Raw genomic sequence first — 27,445 nt, forward strand, 5'->3', positions numbered from 1 at the left:
CTTTTCTGCCTGGAGAAGTTCCTTTAGCATTTCTTGTAAAGCTGGTTTGGTGGTGCTGAATTCTTCCAGTTCTTGCTTGTCTGTAAACCTCTTGATTTCAGCTCTTAACTTTCAATTAACCTTCTGCCCCCTCTCTTCCTACACCCAGCTGCACTCTGTAGGTCAGGGTAACTACAGACCCCTGGTCTCAGCTGTTTCAAACCTTTTTGGCTCAACTGAAACACCACAACCTATGACCTTTTCCGTAACTCCAGGCAGGACACACTGGCTTCTAATTTGCTGAGAGAAATAAGTCAGTGCAGTTAGGTAATGTAACTCCCTTAACTTCTCTTTTCCCATCTTTTTTTCCCTTCCAGTTTTACTGTGATATAACTGATGTACAGAACTGTGTAAGTTTAAGGGGTATCTCTTTTCCCACTTTAACCACCCTTTCTTTTGGTCCTTCATTATCAAAAGGCATGTCCCTCCCCCATGGGACCAATTCCTCCAGCCTGACATCTGGAGAAGACGTTGAAATTGAGGCGATAAACAGGCGGTCCTGTAGTAGCACAAGTGAGAGGTAACAAAGGCCAGAACTAAATTCAAATTTTCAGAGAACACCTAAGCAGGGAGATAATCACATATAACCGCTGGCACAGGTGCGTGTGTTCTCACATAACTGGGAGCAGAGGAGAAAGACGGAAATAAATAGTGTAGAACAGTGATCTCTAAGTTCGGATGTGGCACGAAAACAAGATGTCTGTTTATATTTACATTTCACCTAAGAGGAGGGGGAGAAAATCAACCTCCATGGACATACTACAGACCAACAGTAACATGTGCCCTATGGTGGCACCAACAGCATCCTCTGTTTCTGTGTCCCCAGGTGACGGGAGGACACAGTGGTTCTCGCAGCATGTGTGGTAGACTGCACTTTATCTGTGTCAAGCTGGGTGAATGAACAGATTTTATCATCTCTTTTTAACAAAACAATCTTTACAAAATGTGGCTTAATCGGATCCCTGCAAATAAACTATGGATTTAAGACACTTACAATGCAAGAAACAAAGAAGAAAAAAGCAGAGAAGACACTCCTAGAACAAGCCCCCCCACCCCCCAGCCACATCATGAGTTAAACCAGGGAGGGTCTCATCAGATTTGACAAGATTTGGACCAAAAACTTGTCAAGACTATTTGAAATAAGTAAGTATATATTCCTACACCAATGTTGTTAAGTGTAAATCTGACACTAAGATTATATTGAACCTTGAGAAATTAGCTAATGATAATATATGCAAAAAATATCTGATAAACACACTAGAAGTGTTTGCTCAGAAAATTCTTATTGCTGGAAATATGCTGTCTGTCAAAGAAGTAGGGAACCCACTGGCAGAGAAGATAGAGTCTATAAGGCCGTGGCAACTGAAATTCCTGGTCTTTGCCCTGGGGCAAAAGTCACTCTTTTAGGATGAGGAACTTTTAAAAGAATATTTATCTGAGGATAACTTCTGAAAACTTTTAATCTCTTTTTATTCTCATCTCCTATGCAGTCTTTAATTTCAAATAATGGGGTACAATAAAAGTGTGGGTAAATGAATATGAAATTCCTTTGAACACATTTTGCTTTGCATGCTTTTTTTTTAACATCTTTATTGGAGTATAATTGCTTTACAATGGTGTGTTAGTTTCTGCTGTATAACAAAGTGAATCAGCTATATATATATATATATATATATCCCCGTGTCTCCTCCCTCTTGCATCTCCCTCCCACCCTCCCTATCCCATCTCTCTAGGTGGACACAAAGCACGGAGCTGATCTCCCTGTGCTGTGGCTGCTTCCCACTAGCTATCTATTTTACATTTGGTAATGTGTATATGTCCATGCCACTCTCTCACTTCATCCCAGCTTACCCTTCCCCCTCCCCATGTCCTCAAGTCCATTCTCTACGTCAGCGTCTTTATTCCTGTCCTGCCCCTAGGTTCTTCAGAACGCTTTTTTTTTTTTTTTAGATTCCATATATATGTGTTAGCATACAGTATTTGTTTTTCTCTTTCTGACTTACTTCACTCTATCCTGTTCCTTTGATCTATATTTATGTTTTTGTGCCAGTACCATACTGTCTTGATTACTGTAGCTTTGTAGTATAGTCTGAAGTCAGGGTGCCTTGCATGTGTTCTTAATTTAGCACATAGGAAGCAGAAGCCAGAAAGACTCCGTATGTTTGCTGTCCTTTATCCTAACTAGATATCCAACATCTCCATTGCACCAAAATTATATGAAGTCAACCAAAGTTGTACAGTTGGGTAGGGTAGGTCAGATATTTTACAAAGTCATACGACTCATCTATGACTCTAGTCACATCCAAGTAGATTTTGGTGACCATCAAGTTAACCCCTAACAAGACTCAAGGAAACCTAGTTACTAAAGTACTAAGAGACAAGTTTAGTGTCCTTGCCTTCTTCATGGGCCCCCAGAGGTAAGTTCCCAGCCAGGTGGCCACCTCATGAGACACACACAGTAGCTTGGGCACTTGCAAACGTACGGTTGGTGCTATCAGATCACTTGTTTGACAAAAAAAGCACAAGCATTTCAAACCACGTTGTCCAAAAAGGAGTAAATGACTGTACCTCATCCCCATTTCCCTTGTTGCAAATACGTGAAGCAAGCTTAAAAAATGATCAAAAAGGAAACAAGATCCTTTCCCTGCCTCTCTTCCTTTTCACTGTTTTACGGGTCAAACCCCAGCAGCCAACAGGGCACTTCCAAGCCCCTCCACCCTTATTTGCCATAAAAGGAACCAGATCTGAGATTTGTCCAGGCCCATCCCCTTCTGCACTCCATTTTTTCATGAGAATTAGTTTTTATTTTTAAGACAAAAAAATCAACTCCATGATTCAGCTGCCTTCACGCTTAAGAACCGTTCAATTAATTAAACACAGAGGCCTTTAGACCCAAGTGGCTCTAATGCCTCAGGGGCCTAGGAAAACAAAAACCAAAATATAGTTCTGTAAATGCCTCGAGGTTACAAAATCAAAGCCTAAGGACAGCCAATCACAAACAGTCAACTGGGCTCTAAGTGACAGCCATTCAATAATTTCCTGGCTCCGCCTCTGCTTTTTCTCCTGTTGGTGGACTCCTAACCACTTCTGGTTTGGCGCTGCCTGATTGGAACTGGTTTTTGCTCAAGTAAACTCTTAAAATTCTTTAATAAAAATTTTAATTTAAGTATAGTTGATTTACAATGTTGTGTTAATTTCTGCTATACAGCAAAGTGATTCCGTTTTATATATATATTTTTTCATATTCTTTTCCGTTATGGTTTATCACAGGATATTAAATATAGTTCCCTGTGCTGTACAGAACCTTGTTTATCCACCATATATATAATAGTTTGCATCAGTTAACCCCACTCTCCCCTCCCTCTTGGCAACCATAGGGTCTGTTCTCTATGTCTGTGAGTCTGTTTCTGTTTCGTAGATCTCCTAAAAATTCTTAATATGCCTCAGTTTATCTTCTAACAGAACCAATCTTAAGACTTTTAGCATTGCGATTCATTCCAATGTCATGTTTTTAAAATAAAAAGTAGGAAAGAAAACAAAAAAAGAGAAAGACGAAAAGAAAAGAGAAGGAACGTGTGTAGCCACGAGGAGGGAAACTTACAGGAGGACCTCAGAAGTCAGCCTGAGGCTCTGGGAAACAAACATTCAAGAGGAAACAAATATCAGGCATCAAAGTGTGAAAAGCTCCCCAGGAGGGCAATTGCTGGTAGCTGGAAACAGCTCCTTAGGACTCTCGAAGTATCTTTCACCACTTCCTACTACAAAAAGCAAATTCCCTAGCTCTTTATCAGGGGCAGCATTCAAATGAGCACAGATAAAATTATTCCCTTAAATTTGTCTTTGAAGTGGAAATGTGATCCTATGCAAAGCACCAAAGGAGTAACAGCAATTTCAACTGCCTTCTCAGACAATGTGTTTACAATCAAATGCATGAATTACAGCAAGTGATCCCGTAGGTTAGAATCACCCTTCCCATCAAAGGCATGCACATGAGACCCACGCTTTGAGAAAGGAGTCACTTAAAAGCGGCACCTAATTTCTGTCTCCGGGGACCCCAGGCCCTTCAATTCAACGTTGGCCTCCATGAAAAAGACCACGTGGGGAAAACACGCGACTATCTTAGCTAACTCCTGAACCCAAATGCCACCAATGCCGTGCGCTGAAAGGAATTTACAAAGTCACGGGGAAAATTGTGACCGGTCATACCCACAGGAACCATCTGCCATCCTTCTAATTATATTTGATGCCATTTTTATATTTAATAAAATTTTATCATTTGATTTTTTAAAGGTACACAGGAGGGAATGTAATTACATTACCCTGTCATACAGCCCCTGGTTTCAGTTCATGGTTTTTAGTGATTTATTTATTAGCTTTTTCCCCTTGAATATAAGAGCGCCTCAGTGTCACCAACAGAGGCTGGCACATGGTTGGTACATACTACAAATATTTATAGAATGGTTAATGTTATTTTATCATTTATTATGTATTATATCCCTGTGTTTTTTGTCCCCCAAACTTAGCCTGTCACACTGTTAGTAAAGAGAGATCGTCCATATAAGCTTTATTTAAAACAAACAGAAAAAGTTCACTTTAAATAATCAGGTATGCCATATGTTCAAGTGAATATGTTTTATTAAATGCATACTAATATCTTCCTATAGTATGTGAGTATACATAATAAATTAAAAGGTATATATTTATTAAATATAGATATAATACCAGAACATGATTACTTCAGATGAGAAAATCAAAATAAACCCATTTTTAAGTCTCGTTTGGTCACTCCAAATGGATATTTGCTCATAAAAAAATACACGGACTTTTTTCCCTGGGGAAAAAAATTAATTCCATAGCAATGTAGTTAAGGGACATGTTTTATTTCATAGCTTTTCTGCAAGCAAACTTGCTTTGATACAAAATGAGTTCAATGGTACAGGTGCTACTGTCCACTCAAGCAAAAGAAAACCTCACATTTACATGAATGCACTTTATGATGATATTCTTACAGGATAAGAGGGCTCACGTCCAGGACGCCTCTGGCCTCAGGTGAAGCCATGGCACAGAAATGCGCAAGAGTCTGGGAATCTCAGAGCACGGGCAGGTGCAGAAAGGAACTTTCTGTGAGTTCTCTGTCAGATACAAGGTTAAGAACTGCGGCGGGTGTGTTTGTCTTTTTGCCCCCCATCTTGAAGTTTACACTTAGATCGTCTCGGAATAGATCGCTGTGGGTGTCTTTTGGCTTTTCAGAGTTTCCAGAGAAGCAAGAAGGTGTCATGAGGTATCCTTCATGTTAGCTCCCAGTGGAGGGCTGGCTGTCGGGAAGTCGTGGACTTACCTGCAGGTATAGTGATCTCAGGTGTGCTCCACACGCTCAGTGCAGAAACGTTAGTGCCTATCAAACTCTCTCCCCCCTCATGGAGGATGTGACTAAAACCCCAGACTATCTGACCCAAATTATACAGATAAAAGAAAAAGACAAATACACAAATAAGGCCATCTGCAGAACTTTAAACGCACCTCTTGCATTATTTCACAATAGTCTCTACATCATATGTTACATCTTTCAGACTTAAATAGTAAAGGCTTTAGGAAGGACCATGGTAGAACCAACTGCACTATCTCTTGGAGGACTTGTCCAATTTGCTGGCAGGTGATTTCCGCTGGGGTGTGGGGATTTTGGAAGGCTTGGCTGCGGACGGCCGAGAATCTGCTCGGGGCGTAGGCCTGTGTGTCTGGGGGACAGTCTCCACGTCGGAGCACACGGACTGGATTTCCGAGATGTCAAAGTCTGATGCATCGCTGCCTCGGCGGCTGCTGGCCCGGCTACCAGCTTTGCTGCCAGCTCGGCTTCCTGGTCGGCTGTGGGTCTTCTTGGGATCTGAGGAGAGAGGGCAGAGATGGGTCACCCTTCCTACTGCATCCAGCTGCCCCCGATTCTTGAAACTCAGTGCCACGTTTAATCTCAGCCAGGTTGCTGGGCACCCAGTAGGTGCTCAAGAAATACATGTTGATTTCATGGCCTTGCTACCACTCTAAGTAGACGAAATATACAAAAAGCTCAATTTACAAACAAAAAGCAGGTTGGGGGCTACCCCACTTAAAATGGAATTCCATTTACTATACACAGACATAAGGAATAGATATATCACTTGAGATTGTGTTTTCCAAAGTTTGGCAGGTGTAACCCAGGGACGTGTGCAGTACAAACGCACAGCACAAGCTTCGTGCAAGTTTTGCCTAGGATAAGTAATTCAAAGCACAAAGGAATTGAAGACAAAAGACTTGAAAGTTTAAAGAAGCTTCAGGCTTGCTGTGGCTTAGGATCCCCGGGGTCAGGGCCAGTGCAGCTGGGTTTTTCCAACCACCCCAAACAGGACCCAGTGCAATTTCCAAGCAGCAGAGGAGGCCAGACTTTTGGCCGGAAGGGGTAGATCCTGCCAGTTTTTCTTCGATTCTACAGTCACTCTCTCATCTTTCTCTGGTACTTTCCAGAAGGGATGTTTGAGTCCCTTATGCCCATGGCTCACTGATCCCCTACCTCTGATGGAGGACTGGGACCACTTGTCATTTCAGAAGAATACAGCAGCACTGATTCGTCTTCCCCGATTAGGAAGAAATGGGATTTTCATATTCAGATCACACTGCAAAGCCACGAGAGAAGAAATGCAGCAGACTCACCAGCAAACTGTGTCCGCACTCGGGAAGCTGCGGTTGTGATCAAGCCACTGTCCTCCCCGGAGTGGAAGCCTTTCCCTGATAAATATCCCGGAAGTCGAAGCTTGCTTCCTTGTATCGGCGTTCCCTGTGTCGAATCAGGGAAAAGACATTTCAGATATTGCTCCTGTCCCGTGATTCTCCACCGACACCACTTCACAGACGGGTGGGAACCCTCCACTAGACACTCAGGAGGTGAGGAGGCATGGGGTTCTCACTTGCTTTTCTCCACTAATTTCTTATTCTCTCCCTAAATGCAGAGGGACCCCTCTAAAGAAAATGAATTCATGTTGGAGAGAAAACACAAAAGTGGAGGTTCCCCGAGGAAACAAAGACAAACTCTGAGTACGTTAGTATCTTTCAGATTGTCAGTGAATTATCACAGAGTTGAGAGAGTCGAGCCAAAAAGACGATGGTGACTGCACGGTCCCGAGAGAAGACTAGCCTCTAAAAAATCGTGCTTGGATTCTCTGCTGCCTGCAAGGTTTTTAGGGAACTAGACAGAAATAAACAAACAGAAATCGAACAGGAAGAAAATAAGGAATGCCTAGACAGCTACCATTTAAACAAACATAACTGCCAGAAAGAAAAAAAAAGCGACACTCTATAACTTGGTAAGATGTCACTTCCTCTCTTGGCTCCGTCACTGTCTACGGTCCTTACAAGATACCTAGGCAATGTTTGGGGATGATTCTCTTAAAATTCTTACAGGAGTTTGCAGAGAATGTCTAAAGTAATCACAACTATGACATTTTATTCTAAATCTAAAATCATTCACTTTTTCTGGATCACTACAACATTTTGGAAATTCTCCCAAAGTTAAAAAAAAATAAAAACAAAAACAAATCTGGGAAGTATAAAGACATCATATTCCTCAATGAACTCACAGTCAGGGAGCTGTTTGGAGGAAACAGATCTAAACAATTACATATGCTTTTTGAAAAATTAATTTTCCTTTATTAAATAGTTTTAAATGTTTAATAATAAAGCATATGTAAGACCTTTGGGTACATCAGGGTTGCAATTTATTAATATTAATGATATTCATAATTCATTTACATATGTATTCTCTACATACATTTAAGTATAGAATTTATATAGAATTCGTATACATATAACACTTGGGACTTCCCTGGTGGTCCAGTGGTTAAGAGTCTGCACTCCCATGGTAGGGGGCAGGGGTTTGATCCCTGGGGTTGGGGAACTAAGATCCTGCATGCTACTCAGGGCGGCCAAAAAAAAAAAAAAAAAAAAGATGCTTAAGCATTCAAAATACTCTCACAAGTCTAACCACAAATAATCCACACACTTACCTACTCACTTTTTCACAATTGTGAAAGAGGAGGTCCTGAAGAGAGCAGTAATTTGCCCGAACTCTGACAGCTCTGCTCCAGTTAAATTCCTAACTCAGAATCTCAACAACCCAGGAGAGAGTGAGGACTCACAAGTGATGAAATATATCACTCAAGATGACAGTTCATTACCATGAAGGACCAAGAGCATTCTTTTCAGACGCCTTGATATTCTGATTTTATAGTCACAAACCTACCCCGTGCTCTTAAAGACCCTTCCACAGAAGGATACTGTTGTTTTGTCTCATGAGGCTATTTGAAATGAAACCTAGCTTTGTATTAGCCAAAATAATAGACTTAAATTTGGGGGAGTTTCCATTTTTCAAAAATTTGAACTAACAGAGTAGCACAGCCCTAAATATTTAAAGCAAACATGTCACTTTAGGTTCCTTCAACTGCTCTCAGTTTTGGCTACAACAGATCCATCAGAAGCGACTGACGCCTCAGGCATAACATATGATACTAACATCGCTCACTTGAGGGAAGGGGGAGAAATGAGGGGCTGGGGGATGAGGAAGAGATGAGGAATGGGTTTCTGCCCCAACTCTATACCACCATCCGCAATTTCCATTTCCATCATGTCAATCTGAGTCAGGAGGGCAATGACAGTTTCTCTGCCTACCTCTCATTATGAGTGTGAGGATTACATAGCAGATAAGAGTTTTGAGAAGCATAAAAGGCTTTTGCGAGGTACTAAATTAGTTTCATCCAGGAGTCCTTGCCTTTAATATGAAATACCTCCTTGGTTTCAATAACAGTTCTTTAGGGATTTTTCTCCCCTCCTTATTGTGATTCTAATCAAATATGTGATTTATTTGGTGACTATGTTTATCATTTTACAGAGTACTTTCTTTAAAAGACATATGGTTGACTTCCAATTGAATATAAATGATCTGATATATAAATTAATCTCGGCAAATTTTATATCACCTAAACATCTTATCCCCATATAGCATGTCATTTAAAAAAGTGAGAGGGTCCTGAAAAAAATCATTAAGTCTAATAAAGATACATACCCTTTTGAGAATGACAGATAACTTTTTGCCTATCCGAGCCCCCAGCCCCTTGCACTGATAACTAAAAGACTTGGGTCTCACCTACCCAGTGTTCTTGGGCAGAAATAAACATACCAGACAGTCAGAAGGACCTTGCCCAGAGAGAACACTCAGTCCACATTCTTTTAATTTAAGTGATTCTCTTGCAAATGATACTGCCTCTCACTCTCACCTAAAAAGGGTTACAGAATCTCTTGCCCAAATTATGTCTAGAAGCAAAAGCATACCATCCGCTTGAAAAGAAACCTGACTTAGGTCTGGGTATAATCTCCTGTATGTCACTCTCCCAGGGGAGAAAAGCAAAATTAAGTATGAGAAAGAGAACAGAAAAACAAAAAAGGCTGAGAGCCTGCAGAGGTGACTAGGTTAGGTTGACGCCCTTCGAGGAGCTATAAACTGCCTTTTGCGTTCACCCCTTACTCTCACGTTCCTAGGGTTGAGACTTATTATACAGAAGTCTGTAAAAAGACGACGTATTATCAGAAGTACATTTATTAAGGGTGAGGTGAAGCAGTGTTAGTAGGTGATCGTTTCAGTTAAAGGCGGCTGTTAGGCTGGAATCTGGGGCCTTACAATACCTCTGGAGATGACATGGGGAAGTCTGAGCACTCAGCTGGTTTACAAGGAGTTGACACCTTGCTGTTTGTCAACCAGGGTTTACCATAATTGCGTGTTAAAGGATGGAGAATCTGTATGGAACAATGGCAAATCAAACGTAAAGGACGGCAGATAAAAAAAACAAAGCCATGGAAAGAGAGATTCACAGCCATTCATTTCACAGTAAGAATGAGCATCATTAAAAACAAATGGAAAAGGTCTGATGGCAAATCATACACACCAAAAACATGAATAAAGCTTTAAAAAGAAAAACCAATCTGAAAGGTAACCAAAGCCCCTAAATAGATCGTCTTTATATGGGCCACAGGGCAAAAGCACACACACACACACACACACACACACACATTTTTAATTCTTCATCTTCCATATTGTGAGAAGGGACACATTTGGAGAAAGCTGGTCCTACAAATTCTAGGGACCCCCCCCAAACATTCAAAAGCATACTCTAGACAGTGAGCGCAGAGGAAGAGGAAACGAGTCCTACCTTGGGTGTGCTGGTGGCAGGGACCTGCGGGGAGGCCGCCTGGCCAGCTGGGCTGGACACGGATGTGGACCGGTTGGGCGAGGCTCCCCGGGATGAGGGCCTCGATCTCCGGCCCCGGGGTCGGAAAGCAGCCATTCCCTGACTGGCTCCATCCGCCAAGATGAACTTCTCCCTTAGCTCCACGTTCGTCCTTCCTTTAGCTGGATGACGGAACACACAAGGCACACAAACGAAAGGAAGGAAAAAAAAAAGAGGGGCTCAGTCGAGTGCGGGGGGAGGGGAAAACTGCCAGCTGGCGCCACAGACCACGTAGAGGATTGCAAGAACACCTTTTTGCCATGCCAACTCCAACTCAGCATCACAAAAAGTCAAATGCATTCCTTTACAATGCATTCCTTTCGGATACAGGCCAGTTGGGGAAAGAAAAAAATAAAAGTGTGTTTATTCTAACACTAGACACCAGCCAAGAGTCACCACTATTAAAGAGAGAGTCAGCATGAAAATGACAAGCTCATGCTCAAATATTGTTAATCCACCCACTACTGATGCCTGCAGGGTTTCACTATGCCATCCCCACCCTGAGGGGACAAGCCAGGGAGGCGGGGACTGTGTCTTTTGCATGTACTACTGAGGTCAGGAAATTGCCAGTCTTTCACCATCGGGATTAATTGGACAATTACACAGAACAAGAGATGGGTTGTTAATCATGACGACACAGAAACTTTCAGGTTTTGCACTTTCAATGAAGCGGCTGGTATTTTTATTTTATGCCTTAAAAACTTGGTTTTACAGCATGCAAAATAAAAAACAGCAGACCCCAGGATCCGTGAGGTCATCCGTGATGCAACACTCACACCAACACACGTGCACTCGGAGAAGGCGCCGCCAGAACCCCGTGTGCAGGGTGTTAGCCTGTGTTTGATCACTTACACAACCCCTACATTTGCAACACCCAAAGAGTGTTGAAAGTCTAGAATTTCAATTTGGAAGCACCAGCTCAGTTGGATGTGAGTTAAGCCATACGCAATGGATGAAGCGTGTTATTTTAAAACAAAACGATTAAAGCAAGAATGTCAAAGTAGGAAAGAGGAGAGGTCAGAGGGGAGAGGCAAAGAGAGGGGTCGCCAACCTATAGTAGGCTGAGTAGTAGTAATTGAAGAGTTTGATTCCGAACGTAACATTTTACTCCCATGATGATGAACTAGAAGAAATGACACAGGATACCAATCACATTCAAGAAAACTGTTAGCAGGAGAAGAAACAAAGTACAGTAGTTGATTATGCAAAGGTTGCTCAGTTCGGGCCTTTAGCGCACCATTTAGGAGAAAAGTGGCACTGGGAAGGGAAACACTCAAAGGTCTGACTCAGGATGAAAAATGTATTTGGAAGACTTCGCCCCAGTTGAGCTAACTTTCCTAGGCTACCCCACAGAACACTCTGCATTCTCAATTCTTTGTTTCGTAAATGGAGCTGCATTACCTTCAGCTGCATTATTTCCAAAATATAGAAGGAAGGCCTGCTGACTGGCTGCTGGGAACGCACGCCCAGATACCTGAGAGCTATGGTTATATTATGTGTGCATATTGTTAAGGCTCTAATCTGTAACTTCAAAATTCAGAGTCAAATTAGCAGTTCATTATTTAAAAAAATTTTTCAATACTGCTTTCCTTGCCTCCCCCTAATTTCACAAAAACTTCCGCTTTTAAACTTTTACTATACGGTATCTTCAATCTTCATCGCTCAATTTTCTTTCCCCTTACTTTGCTACTTAACGACAGAGGAAATCCTTCCCCTGGTTGGTAGAATTGCTCATTTTGAAACTTGCAGATGGGAACGCCTCATAAAGGAAAATCTATTCTAGTGTTTCCTGCCTCCCAGTCTCCTAGTTATCCAGGAGAAGTAAAAAAAAAAAAACGATGAGAGGAACACGGTTTACACAATTGCCACAAGTTCTTTGGGAACTTCAGGCTGACAGACCAATGTGAAACATTCCTTATTGTAATAAATGACCAAAATTAGCCCCACTGTGTTTTTGATGCTGGAAAATAATACAAGATCGATATACTTTCGTGGTGTTATTATCTTGACGTAAGTATCTCCTTACCCCTGCAAGGATCATTTTTCACTAAGAACTCATCCAGGGCCATCCATCCACCACCAACACGAACCATCACAGTACTTCGCAGGATTCTGACAAGCCGGAGTTGCTGGGAGTCTCCAAACTGGGAAGAGGAAGAAAGAAGACCCTCTAATTGTCAAGAGGAAATCTCAAAGGATGAGGTGCGATCTGCGTAAGCAACCAACTCTAACTTCTTGTTTAGTTCGCAGCGATTAGTAAAATCTCAGAGAAAGGGGTTTATCATGATCTGCGTTAGACGGCTGCATGCTGATTTAGCCCAAAGGAAATAGTGTGGAAAAAGATAACAAAGGTTATCACATGTAATAATGAAGCTTTCTTCTAAAAGTGATTTTTCTCTCTTATGACGGAAACAACATTAGTAAGGCAGTAATGGAAAATGTTTCTAGAGATTAAACACAGCCATGAAAATAAGCACTGGCCCACTCGCCCAGGGCTTCCAGGAGGTAAGATGATTCTAAAGAAAATTTAATAAACTCTGATTCTTCTTCATGAAAACTTCCTCTTACACCTGAAACTGTTTTCCACTGAAATCCGTGGGAGAAATCTTTATAAACTCATTCTGTTTTCTCTAAACAGTTCTGACTTAGAGAGATAAAGTAGTAAATGATCATGACTAATAAAAATTTCACAGTTAAATAAAACTTCTGCATCACTAATGATCTGGTAGGCTAATCTGTTAAAGGCTGGATTCATGTGCCATTTTTAGATTACTGTAATATTAGAACAGTCACTGACACATTAGGAATGATACAGCTTTCAAATCTAAAAGGCTTTTCTTTAAAGCTCTATATACCAAAATTGCTGACACTGAGAAGCACTTGTCTTTTCCTTGCCCTTTCAGTGGATCTCCAATCATATACACTACAGATTCTGCAGGTCTTGAATAAACGTCTAGACTACAGGTAGTTTCTGATCATAAGGTTTATTTATTATGAAAGCCCATGAGAAATGATTTTATACTTTTAAATCATTTCTAATAAGCTCGTGTCCAACTTATAAAAACCACCAGACGGAATTTCATGGTTGCCAACCCGGTGGATACCATAGCAAAATGAACAGTCAAGTAGACATAAATAGCTTCTTTTTAAGGCAGGTAACATACAATTGTGACTACTTGTCTGGGCTCATGATGCATAAACAGAAAACGTGAAGTAGAAACAATTTGCTGCTTTTCATAAATTTTAACACTGAGTTTCAGGAAGAGAACACTAGGACAAAGCCAACCATTCCAGACCCTGAGACTCAGAAAGGACCTGGAAAGCATGTAAAATGCACCAGTGGGACTCAGGTGTTTACATCAAACCTTTTCACATCACTTTTTCTAAAATGGTTTTTAAGCCTTGAGACTTCAACTTTCCTGTAGTTGAACCTGCTCTAGAAATGTAAATTAAAATTTAAAAATCAAAATGCATATTTATTTTGTTAGAAAAAATTTGGTGCTGCTAATAAGCAAAGGGAAAGGAGGGGATTTAAAGAAAATTACCCTTAAGGAACCAGATAATCAGACGATACGCTTTTGTTCCAAGACTATGTTCAAAACAAGTTTTAAGGATATAAATATTTATTTATTTATATCATCATATAAAGAATATAAAAATATTTTATAGAGATATTTCAATTATTTCCATTATAATAAACATGAATGATTTTAAATTTTATTTTGAGAAGGCATTCTCTGACAACTACCATTGTCTTTAGAATTTCCGTAATTTTCTCAACAGCTAAACTGTGAGACCAAAAAAAAATAAAAGAAAAAGACCCTAATGGTGTTCTTTGTGTTCTTTGTGCTGTGAATTAAACCTTTTGAAATATTTCATCCTTTCCATAAACAAAAGATGCTATCCCAATTACTAACTCAGAAAATAACAAGAATGAAAAAGTAACTTTTTATGGAAACTAATGGAAGTTTTCAAAACATCTATTCAAAATAACTGAAAATTTTTATTTGAAAAAATTATTTGCTTGCAATAAATGGGGAGAATAGGTAATTTGAAACTTAAGATGTAATATGGCTTAGAAACTGAGGGGCAGAACAATAGCTAATAGGAAGTAGAAACAATTTGCTGCTTTTATAGTCAGGTACTATAAATAGCATGGTTCTTTCCAAAAGCACAGAGTAAAAAACTCTCCTTGTTTAAATCAAAATCTGATTTCTCTTGTCTCCAGTTCTAAAATTCTGATCATGATGCAGTGCCCTGGACAATTTATCTTGACTTAAATGTGAGGTCAAAATGGCATAAAGTATGACTAAGATTTCGTGTAAGTTATAAGAGAAACATTTCCTCAAAAGGAATGACATCATTTAAAACCTCCAGAGTTAAAGTTTCTACTCAGGATGCAAAGCCCTAAATCAATGAATTAGGGCACAGGGACAACAGCTGCTTTGGAGCGATCACATCACCGTGGCCAAGTGCCATGGTGACCTCTCCCCTGCGCTGTTTTCCCAGATCACTGGCTGGATGCTGGCCCTTCGCTAGCTACCTTATACCAGAGCATACAGCTTCAATGGCCAAACACCAACGAGGCCACACAGAGATGTGTGGACAATCAACTTTGTGTTGCAATGAATACTTGTATAAGATAGATGAGAGCAGTATTAGTAAAGACAGGAACTGAAAATTGCATTTGTAACACTGTACCCAGCCCAGCTACAGTTGATTATCTGGTTTGCTTAAAGGTAATCTCCTCATTTGAGACACAAGGCAAAAAGGAGTCCTGGATCAAGGACACTTATAGCATATACAGAAACACCACGCCAACCAACAATGTAGTAGCTAGGGGGACAGCATGGGAAAGATTGGCCAGGGCAAGCTTTAATGACTATGAATTAAAGTTAAAAAAAATTATTGGGAACTTGAGCATACATTCCACTGGTTTATACCTGATTTCCCAGGAAGAACTGATAAAAAATGAAAAATGGAAGAAAGACATAATTAGTTCAACAGGAAACTTTCTATATGACTAGAACACACACACACACACACATACACATACACACGCTCACACTTTGGGTTTCGGGATATAGTATCTAGTTTAGAGATGTGCAGGTACCCGTTTTTCCCAACTTCAAACCAAATAATCAGAAATTTTTCTTTGCAAATTTTTGTGAAAGTCTTTGGGTTTCGAATTTAAGTTAAAAATTCAAATATGTAGATGAATATTTTTCAATGTAGAAATATAAAAGCAAAATGAATAATGTTTCATTTATAAGTAACATACTGTAGGAGGGAAACTCTGCACATTTCCTATCTAGCTACTACAAATAAGAGATGTTCCAAAAAAAGAGAAAAAAGATAGAGAAAGAGTGACAAAGTCACAAGGGTCTTCAAGTAATTGTTTTAAAGAAGGTGAACTGAGTTACTGAGATTTAAATTTTTTAAAATTTCTACATCAGTGGAAAACACTACCTCTTTTTCACATTTACAGAAATGAGTAAACATTTTAACTTCATTTCCTGGTTTGGAAAAGCTTTGTTACTGAAAATATGACAACTTACCTCTAATCACAATAAAATATAAAGTAATTCGAAGCAACCTAAATTATATGAAATGTCTTTTTCTGTGAATATTTTTCTCCTTGAATGGATGTATCATACATGTCAGAGATATGTCCTAATATACAAAATGCAAGCTATCTGTATATCATTAAAAATGACGAAAGTTGGAATTTCATATACCATTATATTTGATAGAAGGTAAAAATAAATAACTAGCATTCCTGGGAAACAATGAAGACCAAGTTTTTAATTTTTATCCTTTGAAAGAACTACACAGCTATTTTGAAAACTTACCCTGTATTTGTTATCTCCAATCTGTTCAACTTGGAATCGTTTCGCACATTTGCACTTAGCTACCTGCCTTGTCACCTGCCAGAAGCAATGATAAAACAGTCACTTTCACATTAATATTATATCGTGGCATCCTTAAAACCTGTACGCAACAACTAAACATGGAAATAAAACAACTGCATGAATTGTACACGGTATCTGGGCAGAACACACAGTGCTTGTTCTACCCGGTGGAAAGGTAATGAGTACCTCATCTTCAATTTTGTCAGCATCAGTGATAGGTTTGTATGCATCTTTATTTGGGTGAAGGGCGGCTACAAATTCATAGTAGTCGATGTATCCATCGCCGTCTCTGTCAAAGATGTCTGCAACTGCACTCATCTCCAGACGACTGGTAGGGAACTCTAACATTTTCAAAACAATGGTAAGTAGTGCTATTGAGGAATAACTGACAAATAAAACTGTAAGACATTTACAGTGTAATCGTAATAATTTGATACACATACACATTGTGGAGGGATTCTCCCCATCTAGTTAATTAACACATTCATCACCTCACATATTTATCTTTTACTCTTTGGGTTTTTTTTGGGTGAGAATGAGTTTTACTCTCTCAGCTAATTCCAATTATACAATACGGTGTTATCAACCACAGTCACCATGTTGTACATTAGATACTCAGACCTTATTCATTTTATTGCTGAAAATCTGTACCCTTGTACCAGTCTCTCCCTATTTCCTCCACTTCACAGCCCCTGGCAATTATTTTTCTACTATCTCTGTGAGTTTCACTTTTGGTTTAGATTCCACGTATGAGTGATAATTAAGATATTCTCAGTATATGTCATACTCTGGTCGCAATGAAAGTTGGTAAGAGCTGCTACTTACAATAACATTTTACAAAAAGATTTACGTCTTAAAGAAAAAGTAAGTAGCATTAACTTGTTAATTCTGCCGTAAGACATTCTCGATTGCACATTTTAATTGTAGTGTGGCCAGTTAAATGATCAGGATGATCAAGTATATTATAATCCTTAAAAAAAAACAAAAACAAAAACCTGATTTACATCACACAAGCACAACCCCTGCATATGTGGCCTAAATTTACCTTTAACTACTATTAGGATGAATCTTACGAAATGGCTGTTTTTCTAGGCTAAAAACTGTTTAATATCAGCAAATTTCATATGGTTCAAGTACCACTTTACTTAAGGAATAATTTACATGAAATTTACTTTAAGAGTGCTTCTAGTAACATCTGCCAGAGAAATCACATACATGTGATCAAAATAACCTAACAAACAAGAAGGGGGCACATACCTTAAGAATTTTTATAGCCTTCTAATTTCCTACTAATGACAATATTAGATCAGAATGTGAACTAAAATGAAAAAGAGAGAAACTGACTTTCATTTATTGATTTCCCATTTTATGCCAGGCAACACAATCTAAGAATTAAGTATTATTAACCTGATTACACTAAATAGGGACACAGCTCCAGTGGAGAAAAGGAGTTTATCTGTGGGGACACAATTAGTAAGTGTGCCTGACTTCAAAGCCATAAATTTTAACTAAGGACAGCTTTTTTTTTTTTTTTTGAGGGCAGTGACCTCACAGCCAAGTTTAAAGGTGATGCTTTATTAGTAACACAGGTTGACTGGCTCCACAATTTTAAACTGTGCTTATTTTCTTTAAAAATTACTTCTGTTATGGCCACCTCTCTTGGGACTTACTTGAGGAAAGAATCCCGTCAATAAATTCTTGTCGGGTTATTTTCCCATCCTGATCTTTATCGATCCTCCTGAAGAAGTCCATCACTCGAGATTTCTTGTGATTCATCCACCGCATGTACTTTTTGCGCCAGACATCGAAATCAAAGTTGGCAAATTCCCTTAGCTGAAGAGGGCAAAAGGCATTTTACTGAGTTACGTTATTTCAAATGATCCTCTAGATAACAAAAATTATATAATATGAATAATGTTTTTAATGATCCACTAGATAACCAAAATTATATCTTATACAATATGAATGATGTCTTTAATGATCCTCTAAATAACCAAAATTATCTTATACAATATGAATAATGTTATTTTTAACGATCCTCTAGATAATAAAAATTATTATCTTATACAATATGAATAACGTTTTTAGTGATCCTCTAGATAACACACAGATCATTCCCTCCAGGAAAGGTACCATCTTGCAAAGGGGACTTGAACATTTTTTCTCTAAAGTTTATTCTGTTACTGTCACTGTTTTTTCTTTACAAATAGAGGAAACAAAACTCCTCAAAAAGTCACACTGAAAATTTCTGATAATGCCGAACTCACAAAGGTGTTGTGGCCCAACGTGACAGGAGCTCTGTGCCCCAGGGAGCAGGCCCAGCTGAACAAGACCGATTTTACCTATCTCACCCCTCACATCTCTGCTACCAGCCGCTCCTAACTCCTCACCTTCTAAAAATTTACCAATTCTAGAATCTGACACCCTACACCTCAGATCACAGAGTATATATGATTAAATGATCTGCATTATAAATGATTATAGTTGCCAGATGATGCTGTCAGCAAACATACGTCAAGCCAGATCTTTTCCGAAGGAGTCAGCTCCTGATTATGTTACAACATACCTGTTTTTGACTTTGATTCCCTAAATCCAAGGCCCATATATCAGGGGGTTTTCCCCCATAAAAACATTCATACCTGTGGCTTTAATTTTAGAAGTAAAATAAGCACTCAGACATCAAGTTTTCTTATCTATTATCAGAAACGTTGAAAAAAATCAAGATCTTGGCAATGCGTTCTGGTGAATGAGGGCAGATGACAATATGGTACCCAATGTATGAGTTTTCTCACCTCCTCCAGTCTGTCCAGGGCGTCATTAAGCTTCCTCCTTCTTTCCAAGGCGAGCAGCCAGACTTGCTGCCACTTGCTCACCAGTAAGTTGACCCTGGGATTCTTGGTTTCGATTTGTGTCTGTGATCCAGAGGGATAGAAGCTTGACGCTGGGAAGCGTTTTCCTGTTCAAACATAACTTGAGTTAGGACGGCAAAGTCTCCGGGGTTTTGAAATACGTTAAGGCTTGACCTTTACTGTTCCTTGTTCAGACTGAATCAACGTCATTACTAGCTATGACGTATAGAAACACCCTAATTTAGGTGATGCACGATATCAGGGTCAAATGTGTTTTACTTAACAAGGGTCGCACACCGTTCAGAGAGAGCAGAGAAATATTCTTGACAGGAGCCCTGAAATACTGGAAAGTTCTCTCAATACATTTATGCTTCAAACATTTTCCAGCCTAAAATCCACGCCACTTCAATGACAACGAAGCATCCTGCGATCCTCCTCTTTGTTACTGCCAGGGCACTGCGGTGTATGTGAATCAGTGTGGGCAAACCCAGCTGAGAGGAGGGCAGGAGGCACTGCGCGGCTAGCCAGAGTCAGACCAAGATACCCGACAAATTCCCAATCAAGTCCGGAAGTGTGTGATTACGGTCCCAGCCTTCTTCCAGGTCCATTTTCCACGGAGATTGCGTGCTTCCTGTGCATCGCCTCATATCCTAATTTACTGCCTTCCTAAAGTTTCCTCCCTCTTTCTATTATTCACAAGTTTCTATAACTTCACAGAGCAATTATCTCACTGCAGTTTCCTCATCTAACTAAATCGTTCAATGTGACCTAGAAAAATAAATCACTGGCCTAAGCTTTCATAGGAAGTTAGCATCCAAGCTGAGATTTGCCCAGAATTCCTAACTCCCATGGAGCTACATAAAAATATCAATAGCTAATATTTATTGAGCATTTAACAATATTCCAGGAAGTATACTAAGCACTTCATACACGAGCTCATTAAGTCCTCACCATAGTCTAACGAGGTTATAATTCTCCCCTTCCACAGATGAGGAAATTGAGGCTCAGAGCGGGTTTAAGTAACGTGCCCAAGGTTGCATTTCCCAGATGCTGAGGGGTGGGGACGGCCAGGCAGTCTGTGTCCAGAGTTCCTAACAACTTTGTTACCCTGCCTCCTTGTGCAAGACACGACTATGACAGATCCAGAATCACTTTTCTTTAGTAAGGCACCATTCAGAAATACACAAACTGCCTGGTATAAATTGTGCTGCTTCTAAATCTTATCTGAGCTAGCTATTATTGTATTTAATGTCACTTTGCTGGGTCAAGACAGCCTGAGAAGTCAGTAAATAGAGCCTCAAGTCAAATGAACATGAGGAAAATCTATCAGATTGCTGGTCACTAGTGAACAGTTAGGTCACGAACTTTATCCAGGTCATGGTCATTCCTGTTCCATTCCACTTTAAGGTTATTTATATAACAGAAGCAGAATGAGTCAATTCAAAGGGGGTGATGACTTCTGTTCTTGTTGAAAGTTATTCCTGATTCCTTCTGGCTAATCTGAAAGATACACTTCGAGCAAATAAAGTTACATATAGAGACCTGGATTTATCCTTTCCTTTATTTTTAAATAAGTTGCTATAATACTCAGCCCACATATCCTTTCAAGAAAACCTTTTATGGGACTTCCCTGGTGGCACAGTGGTTAAGAATCCACTGCCAATGCAGGGGACATGGGTTCAAGCCCTGGTCCAGGAAGATCCCACATGCCGCGGAGCAACTAAGCCCGTGCGCCACAACTACTGAGCCCGTGTGCCACAACTACTGAAGCCCGCGTGCCTAGAGCCTGTGCTCCGCAACAAGAGAGGCCACCGCCATGAGAAGCCCGCACACTGCAACGAAGAGTAGCCCCCGCTCACCAAAACTAGAGAAAGCCCGCACGCAGCAACAAAGACCCAACACAGCCAAAAATAAATAAATTAATTTAAAAAAAAAAAAAAAAGAAAGAAAACCTTTTATGATTGAGAGCTCATGTAGAATCACCTATGGCTCCAAAATGTCAAACCATAACTCAGAATAAAAGGAAACTAACTTCCTTGCTTAACCATCCTCATGTTAAAGAAATTAGCCACTGCTTACTTCCTGCTCGCCCCTTATCCAAGACCGGAATGTGGGACTGTAAGGAGGGGTCCGCCACTCTCCTCTTGTAGGTCTTGGTGACTTTGTCCACGTCAGGTTGTTTTCTGGTCATTTCCTCCATGAAGGTCTGAAAGAAAGAAATGATGTCAACTAAATACAAGTATATCAGAGAAAACCATCTTTAGAAATGAACTAAAAACGAAAAGATAAAAGAACCATACTATGATTTCTGAAAAAAGAATAAAACATGTTTTATCTGGGGTAAAAAAAAACTAACCATCATAATACAGCATGTACAGACTACAAAACGTTAATAGGTGATAAGTAACTACAGTGTTACAAAAGCAATTTGTTTTATTTGAAGACCACAGGGGGAGCAGCTGTATGAGGAACACAACCTGTCTGTGCACCAGCCAGGACCAAGCTTCCAAGCTCCCCCTGAAGAATCTTAAAGTGAGCATTTGTCTACAAAGGAACGAGTTAGCTGGGGTGTCTCTCGGGCTTTCCTGCGACACATCTCACCTACATATCTGAAATACTTAAGATGGCTTTGATATACAGTGACATAAAGCATCCACATAAATGTGGATACATTTAAAATATCCCTATCAATAAATCTGCTCTACCAAGGAGGGTCAAAGTCATTCAGGTTCAAGTTTACATTTAAAAGGTTTGACTATGTTGCCATTTATCTCATCTCCTTGGACTTATTATCATGGTTGACCAGGTGTCCCTGTATCTGGAATCTGTGGCAAAGGCAGAGACTGGTGAAAAGTGATGGGAAAAGGAGAAGGCAGAAAAAAGTGAGAAGTGAAGAAACACATTTCTGGAATGTCTGTCACACTGGAGAACACTGATCACTTTAATACCTTGGATGACAGAGACACTTCAGGGCCATCACAGGCATCGATACCTTATACTTTTATTAAAATACAATAGCAATAGTGGGAAGCAGCCGCACAGCACAGGGAGATCAGCTCGGTGCTTTGTGACCACCTAGAGGGGTGGGATAGGGAGGGTGGGAGGGAGACGCAAGAGGGAGGAGATGTGGGGATATATGTGCACGTATAGCTGATTCACTTTGTTGTACATCAGAAACTAACACATCACTGTAAAGCAATTACACTCCAATAAAGATGTTAAAAAAAAATACAATAGCAGTATTAACTGCTTAGCCGAGTAAGCTGACACTTCATGATCTTCATAAACACATATTAAAGAAATGAACAAGCAAACAGATCAGTGTGACGCCCATCATTTCAGAATCTGAAACAGATGGGATGTACAGAAGATGTGATTTTTTGAGTGAGACGATGTGTTCCCATTGAGATATGATGTGTGTGGAGGACTGACGGGCTTCTCGGGAGACACTGAGCAGCAGACAGTAGAAGATGCAAACGTGGACCAGTGAACAGGGAGGCTGAGGTCGCCGAGAGGACGTGGGATGGGAGGAGTGGAACAGAGGATAAAATGCAGGGAAAGCTGCCCTCCAGGGAGCAGGAAGCGGTCGGGGGGAGCCCATCTGAGATGCGAGCACAGCTCCATGGATGGGGCCGAAAGGGAGGAGCATGGGAAGGTCACACAGGGCAGGAGACACCAGCAGAACTAAGTGACTCTCAAGAGAGAAGCTCCAGGGCAGCAGTGGAGTCAGAAACCCGGTGGAGGAGTTGAGGAGTGTGTCTGAGGAAGTGAAGGTAAGAAGCACAAAGCAGTCTTTTGAGAAGTACAGTGTGAAGCAAAGAAGTGTCTGAGAAGGCAGGTTAGGATGACATCTATTTACCTGGTGTTCTGCAATGAGGGCTTTCACCTCTTCAATCTCCTGCGGGATGACCTCTTTATCCCTGTCGCTCAGTGTGGTTTCAGCCCACTGCAACCAGGTCAGCAGGGCTTCCAGCAACTCCTGCTTGGCGATGAGTCCTGCCAGGGCACTGGCTAGTCTCTGCTGGTGCTGCTTCGCCCAGGCCAGTACCTGATGGAGAAACAACTGCTCTGAATTTCTTCCATCTCAGTGAATAATGTAACTGATGTAACATACACCACATTTAAATGTAAATTAGGATCATCCCAGGCTAGACCCACAACTCTTCTGGTCTTTCTAGATCCCATCAGTGGTACCAAGACCCAGCTTGTGGAGGACCCAGGAGCCCTTTGTGATGGTTGTCACCCTCAGAAGTTTAGATGTACGTCAATCACCCAGGCTTCCCTTTGCCTGCTAATTGAAGTTCAAACATGCATTCCCTGAAGAATCACATATGCTCACTCCGTGTAGCACAGAGTGGAAATAAAAATAAGTAAGATCTTAAATACAGAATGAATTCACTCGTGTGTGCAATTCATTCCACAAGCATAGATGGCTCTGAAAAACCTATTCAACAGACGTGATCTGGAAGTGGACAGAAAGTCCTACAGTGGACCAAATAGTTTCAGAGACATGGCTGCAGAATGCCTGTAACTTTTTAAAGAAAAGTGGGTGGCAGAGACAGGTAACACACAGAAGAATGGTCTTGTGAAGAACATAAGCCCTTATGTTCCCACAGCCATAAATGCGTCATTAATTGCCCGAGTTTCCACGCCCCCTCCCCTGACTCTCAAAGCTCCTGCTGCTCTAAAGATCGACTGAGATGCACGGACCTCCTCGAATCTGGCCCGGATGATGGTTATCCAGTGCTTGATGGTGGTGATGGAGTCTGGGTGGCAGATGGCCAGGATGGTGTCTCCCATGCTGGTGGCTTTGTTGAGGGCAGCGCGCTTTTCTTCCAGTCTCTTCATGAATTCCTACAGCATAAACAAAGACGCACGGGCTGAAACTAAAACGCCAGCAACGTTCACTGGACTGTCAGAGTTAAACCAATAAGCAAGAACTTACATCGGTTTATGCACAGCTGGAAATCATCCACCAAGTGAGGAATTAAGGGAGGAGAAGGGACAGTAATCGGATAAAGTACCTTCTCACACTATCTCAAGATCCAAGTACAGGATACTATCTCATGCTTTACAAAATACATTAAACAAAAAAGACACTCTCCTAAATTTGAATATATTATAATTATATTCGTAGAGGCAAGAACTGGGACAGATACTAAGCCAGCGATAGAAACAATATGGATTGCAAAAAAAAAAATGTTCTAGCAAATAAGACAAGGAGGTTAGTATTTAAAGTAGCATTAACCGTGTCAGGAATGATAGGAATGTGTATCCAGAAAGTGCCAAGGAAGACAGCAGACTGGCAGGGAACTAGAAAAGGCCTGGGTTGTGGGAGAGAAGGCCCAGCATCCAGTGGGGAAGGAGTCGGGTGAGTCTGGAGCAAGTGGGCCTGACAGCGGCCAGCCTCTGGGAAAAATGTCCCTTAAAGGCCAGTAAAAAGAGCCACTCTCAGCCCTGGAAGGATGAATACACCTCAACAGGCTTTGGAAGGCTGTCAAATCAACCTTTTTATAAATGTCTCACATACTTTACTTTCTACCATCAGAACTGTACCCACAGATTCATGGATCACAGAACTCTGAAAGCGGGGCTAAAAAATGAGGACTTCTGCCCCCCAAAATGTGGGGCATTTGGGGCACATGCTTCCCAAACCCTGCACTGAATTTCAAACATCCACTGATCCCTCCAATCTACCTGGACCCCACACCAAGAAGGATTCTTTCCACACCTGACAAGGGTGCCAGGGGATGGATGGCACTTGTGTTACCCACACTGTGTAACCAGGGGGTCAGAAAGTATAGGTGTTCACATCTAGTGACCTTTTGTTTCTAACCTCTGAAGCAGCTGCCATACGTCTCCTACCCTGGCATTTCACTCTAATAAAATATTTCCTTTATATGCACAGCTACTAGATCGTTAAGGTCCACAAGATCAAAAGACTGTGTCTTATTCAATTTTGTACCTTTGTGAGTGAATAAATGCTTTTTAACCTTTATTTCCACATTTTTACTGTTGGGGAGTCCAGGTTCAATTACTCTGCTAACATGACCTACTTTTTATTTTTATTTATTTATTTATTTTAATTTAATTTTTATTTCATATTGGAGTATAGTTGATTTACAATGTTGCGTTAGTTTCAGGTGTACAGCAAAGTGATTCAGTTATACATATACATATATCCATTCTTTTTCAGATTAGGTTCTTTTCCCATATAGGTTATTACAGAACACTGAGTAGAGTTCCCTGTCCTATATACTACAGTAGGTCCTTGTTGGTTACCTATATTATATATAGTACTATGTATATGTTACTCCCAAACTCTTAACTTATCCCTCTCCCCACCTTTCCACTTTGGTAACCATAAGCAAATGAACTCATTTACAAAACAGAAACAGACTCACAGACTTTCATGACCTACTTTTTAAATATCATGACCTACTTTAAAAATATTTTAATTTTCCCCAGAAGAGACCCCTTTTACGTGAAAGAAAACAAACTTTACTAGGAAGAGAAAACCAGAAGGTTAAGAACAGCTGTGCTTTTCCAGAGGCGAGCTGATCCAATCATGTACTTTTAATCACTCCCACACTGGGAGCCCAGCTCCCACCGGAAACACTGTGGACTGGATACCAACTCCCGACAGCACCCCAGGCTCCTCCAGGCCCGTCTGAGTGCTGCCTCAGTGGTTTGTGCTCACAAGGGAAAATCTGCCAATTTTAGAAGTTGGATTATACTGAGAGGGCTCTAGTCTATTCTGTTTTTCTTCTATTGGTGAGAATGTGTGAAGGGAAGCAAAAGAAATGAAACAGAATGAACAATATTACTGCAAAATATTATTACAGAGAAGCACTTTATAAAATTGCATGCAATTGTATGCTAATTTAAAATGTTTAAAGATAATCTGTTCTTGAAACCACTACCCCTTCCCGGGATGGTTCTTGAAACCACTACCCCTTCCCTCCTGATGTTTCTGGGGGTTTCCTGGCCCTGCTGTGAGGGTGGTGATACCACAGGTAGCCTCGGTTCTGTAGGGCATATATGCACCCTGGGCTTCAGGGGACACTCTTGACACCCAAACCCTAGTATGTCAGTGGAACCCAAAGCAGCTGATGGTCAGCCTATGGTAACATAAACTAGATTTTCAAAATATTTAACTGAATCAAAAATGTACAGTAAATGTGATGTAATTTTCCTGCTCTTACAGGCCAGCTTCAACTTGAAAAACTGTATGCAGCATTTCATTCCTCCAGATAATGTTATACAAGCTCGCATCCTTTTTATTAACAACAAGGCAATATTTCATTGCTACACCGTAAGCAGCCCATCATTGAGAGAGCGTCGTAATTAACATAAGAAGTCACCATAGATGATGTCATCCATGCTACATTGGAATTAATTATGTATTTCCAACTTGACCTTGAAACACCAGGTTATTCAGTGGTACTAAAAAGTTCCTTTACAGTTTATAGGAAATGCTGACGTCAATACTAAATACACTGAAGTCAAGAGGCACATGAAAAGATGCTCAACATCACTAATTATGAGAGAAATGCAAATCAAAACTACGAGATACCACCTCACACCGGTTAGAGTGGCCATAATTAAAAAGTCTACAAATGCTGGAGAGGGTGTAGAGAAAAGGGAACCCTCCTACACTATTGGTGGAAATGTAAGTTGGTGCAGCCACTATGGAGAATAGTCTGGAGGTTCCTCAGAAAACTAAAAATAGAGCTACACATATGATCCAGCAATCCCACTCCTGGGCATGTATCCAGACAAAACTATAATTCAAAAAGATACATACACCCCTGTGTTCATAGCAGGACTGTTCACAATAGCCAAGACATGGAAACAACCTAAATGTCCATCGACAGATGAATGGATAAAGAAGAGGTGGTACCTATATACAATGAAATACTACTCAGCCATAAAAAGTATGAAATAATGCCACGTGCAGCAACATGATACAACTAGAGATTATCACACTAAGTGAAGTAAGTCATAAAGACAAAGACAAATACCACATGATATCACTTACATGTGATATAAGTGATCTACAAAACAGAAACAGACTCACGGACATAGAGAACAGACTTGTGGTTGCCAAGGGGGAGTGCATTCGGTGAGGGATGGAGTGGGAGTTTGGGGTTAGCAGATGTAAGCTTTTATATATAGAATGGATAAACAACAAGGTCCTACTGTATTGCACAGGGAACTATATTCAATATCCTATGATAAACCATAATGGAAAAGAATATTAAAAAAAACAGTGTATATATATGTATAACTGAATCACTTTGCTGTGCAGCAAAAATTAACACAACATTGTAAATCAACT

General features: G+C 40.4%; 1 protein-coding gene across 22 annotated transcripts in view; it reads right to left on the bottom strand.

Moving 5' to 3' along the window:
* Positions 1-4,898: 4,898 nt before the first annotated feature.
* The window catches only part of DST (dystonin), a 488,177-nt gene continuing 465,630 nt past the window's right edge, over positions 4,899-27,445 (bottom strand). For 10 of the 22 annotated variants that reach the window (XM_082414286.1, XM_082414283.1, XM_082414284.1 and 7 more), the window contains 14 exons: positions 23,815-23,958; positions 22,964-23,152; positions 21,184-21,310; positions 19,048-19,211; positions 17,926-18,088; positions 16,442-16,596; positions 16,196-16,270; positions 15,287-15,304; positions 12,370-12,487; positions 11,395-11,466; positions 10,266-10,465; positions 9,742-9,852; positions 6,721-6,844; positions 4,899-5,920 (listed from right to left, as the gene is read on the bottom strand). In XM_082414286.1, coding sequence (XP_082270412.1) covers positions 5,658-5,920; positions 6,721-6,844; positions 9,742-9,852; positions 10,266-10,465; positions 11,395-11,466; positions 12,370-12,487; positions 15,287-15,304; positions 16,196-16,270; positions 16,442-16,596; positions 17,926-18,088; positions 19,048-19,211; positions 21,184-21,310; positions 22,964-23,152; positions 23,815-23,958 — 1,923 coding nt within the window. In that variant the 3' untranslated portion in view covers positions 4,899-5,657. The remainder of the gene's footprint in view (positions 5,921-6,720; positions 6,845-9,741; positions 9,853-10,265; positions 10,466-11,394; positions 11,467-12,369; positions 12,488-15,286; positions 15,305-16,195; positions 16,271-16,441; positions 16,597-17,925; positions 18,089-19,047; positions 19,212-21,183; positions 21,311-22,963; positions 23,153-23,814; positions 23,959-27,445) is intronic. The other 12 variants (XM_082414282.1, XM_082414287.1, XM_082414275.1 and 9 more) reach the window with 4 other exon arrangements.

The sequence above is a fragment of the Balaenoptera physalus genome, assembly GCF_965194825.1.
Source record: "Balaenoptera physalus genome assembly, chromosome: 11".
NCBI classification, from domain to species: domain Eukaryota; kingdom Metazoa; phylum Chordata; class Mammalia; order Artiodactyla; family Balaenopteridae; genus Balaenoptera; species Balaenoptera physalus.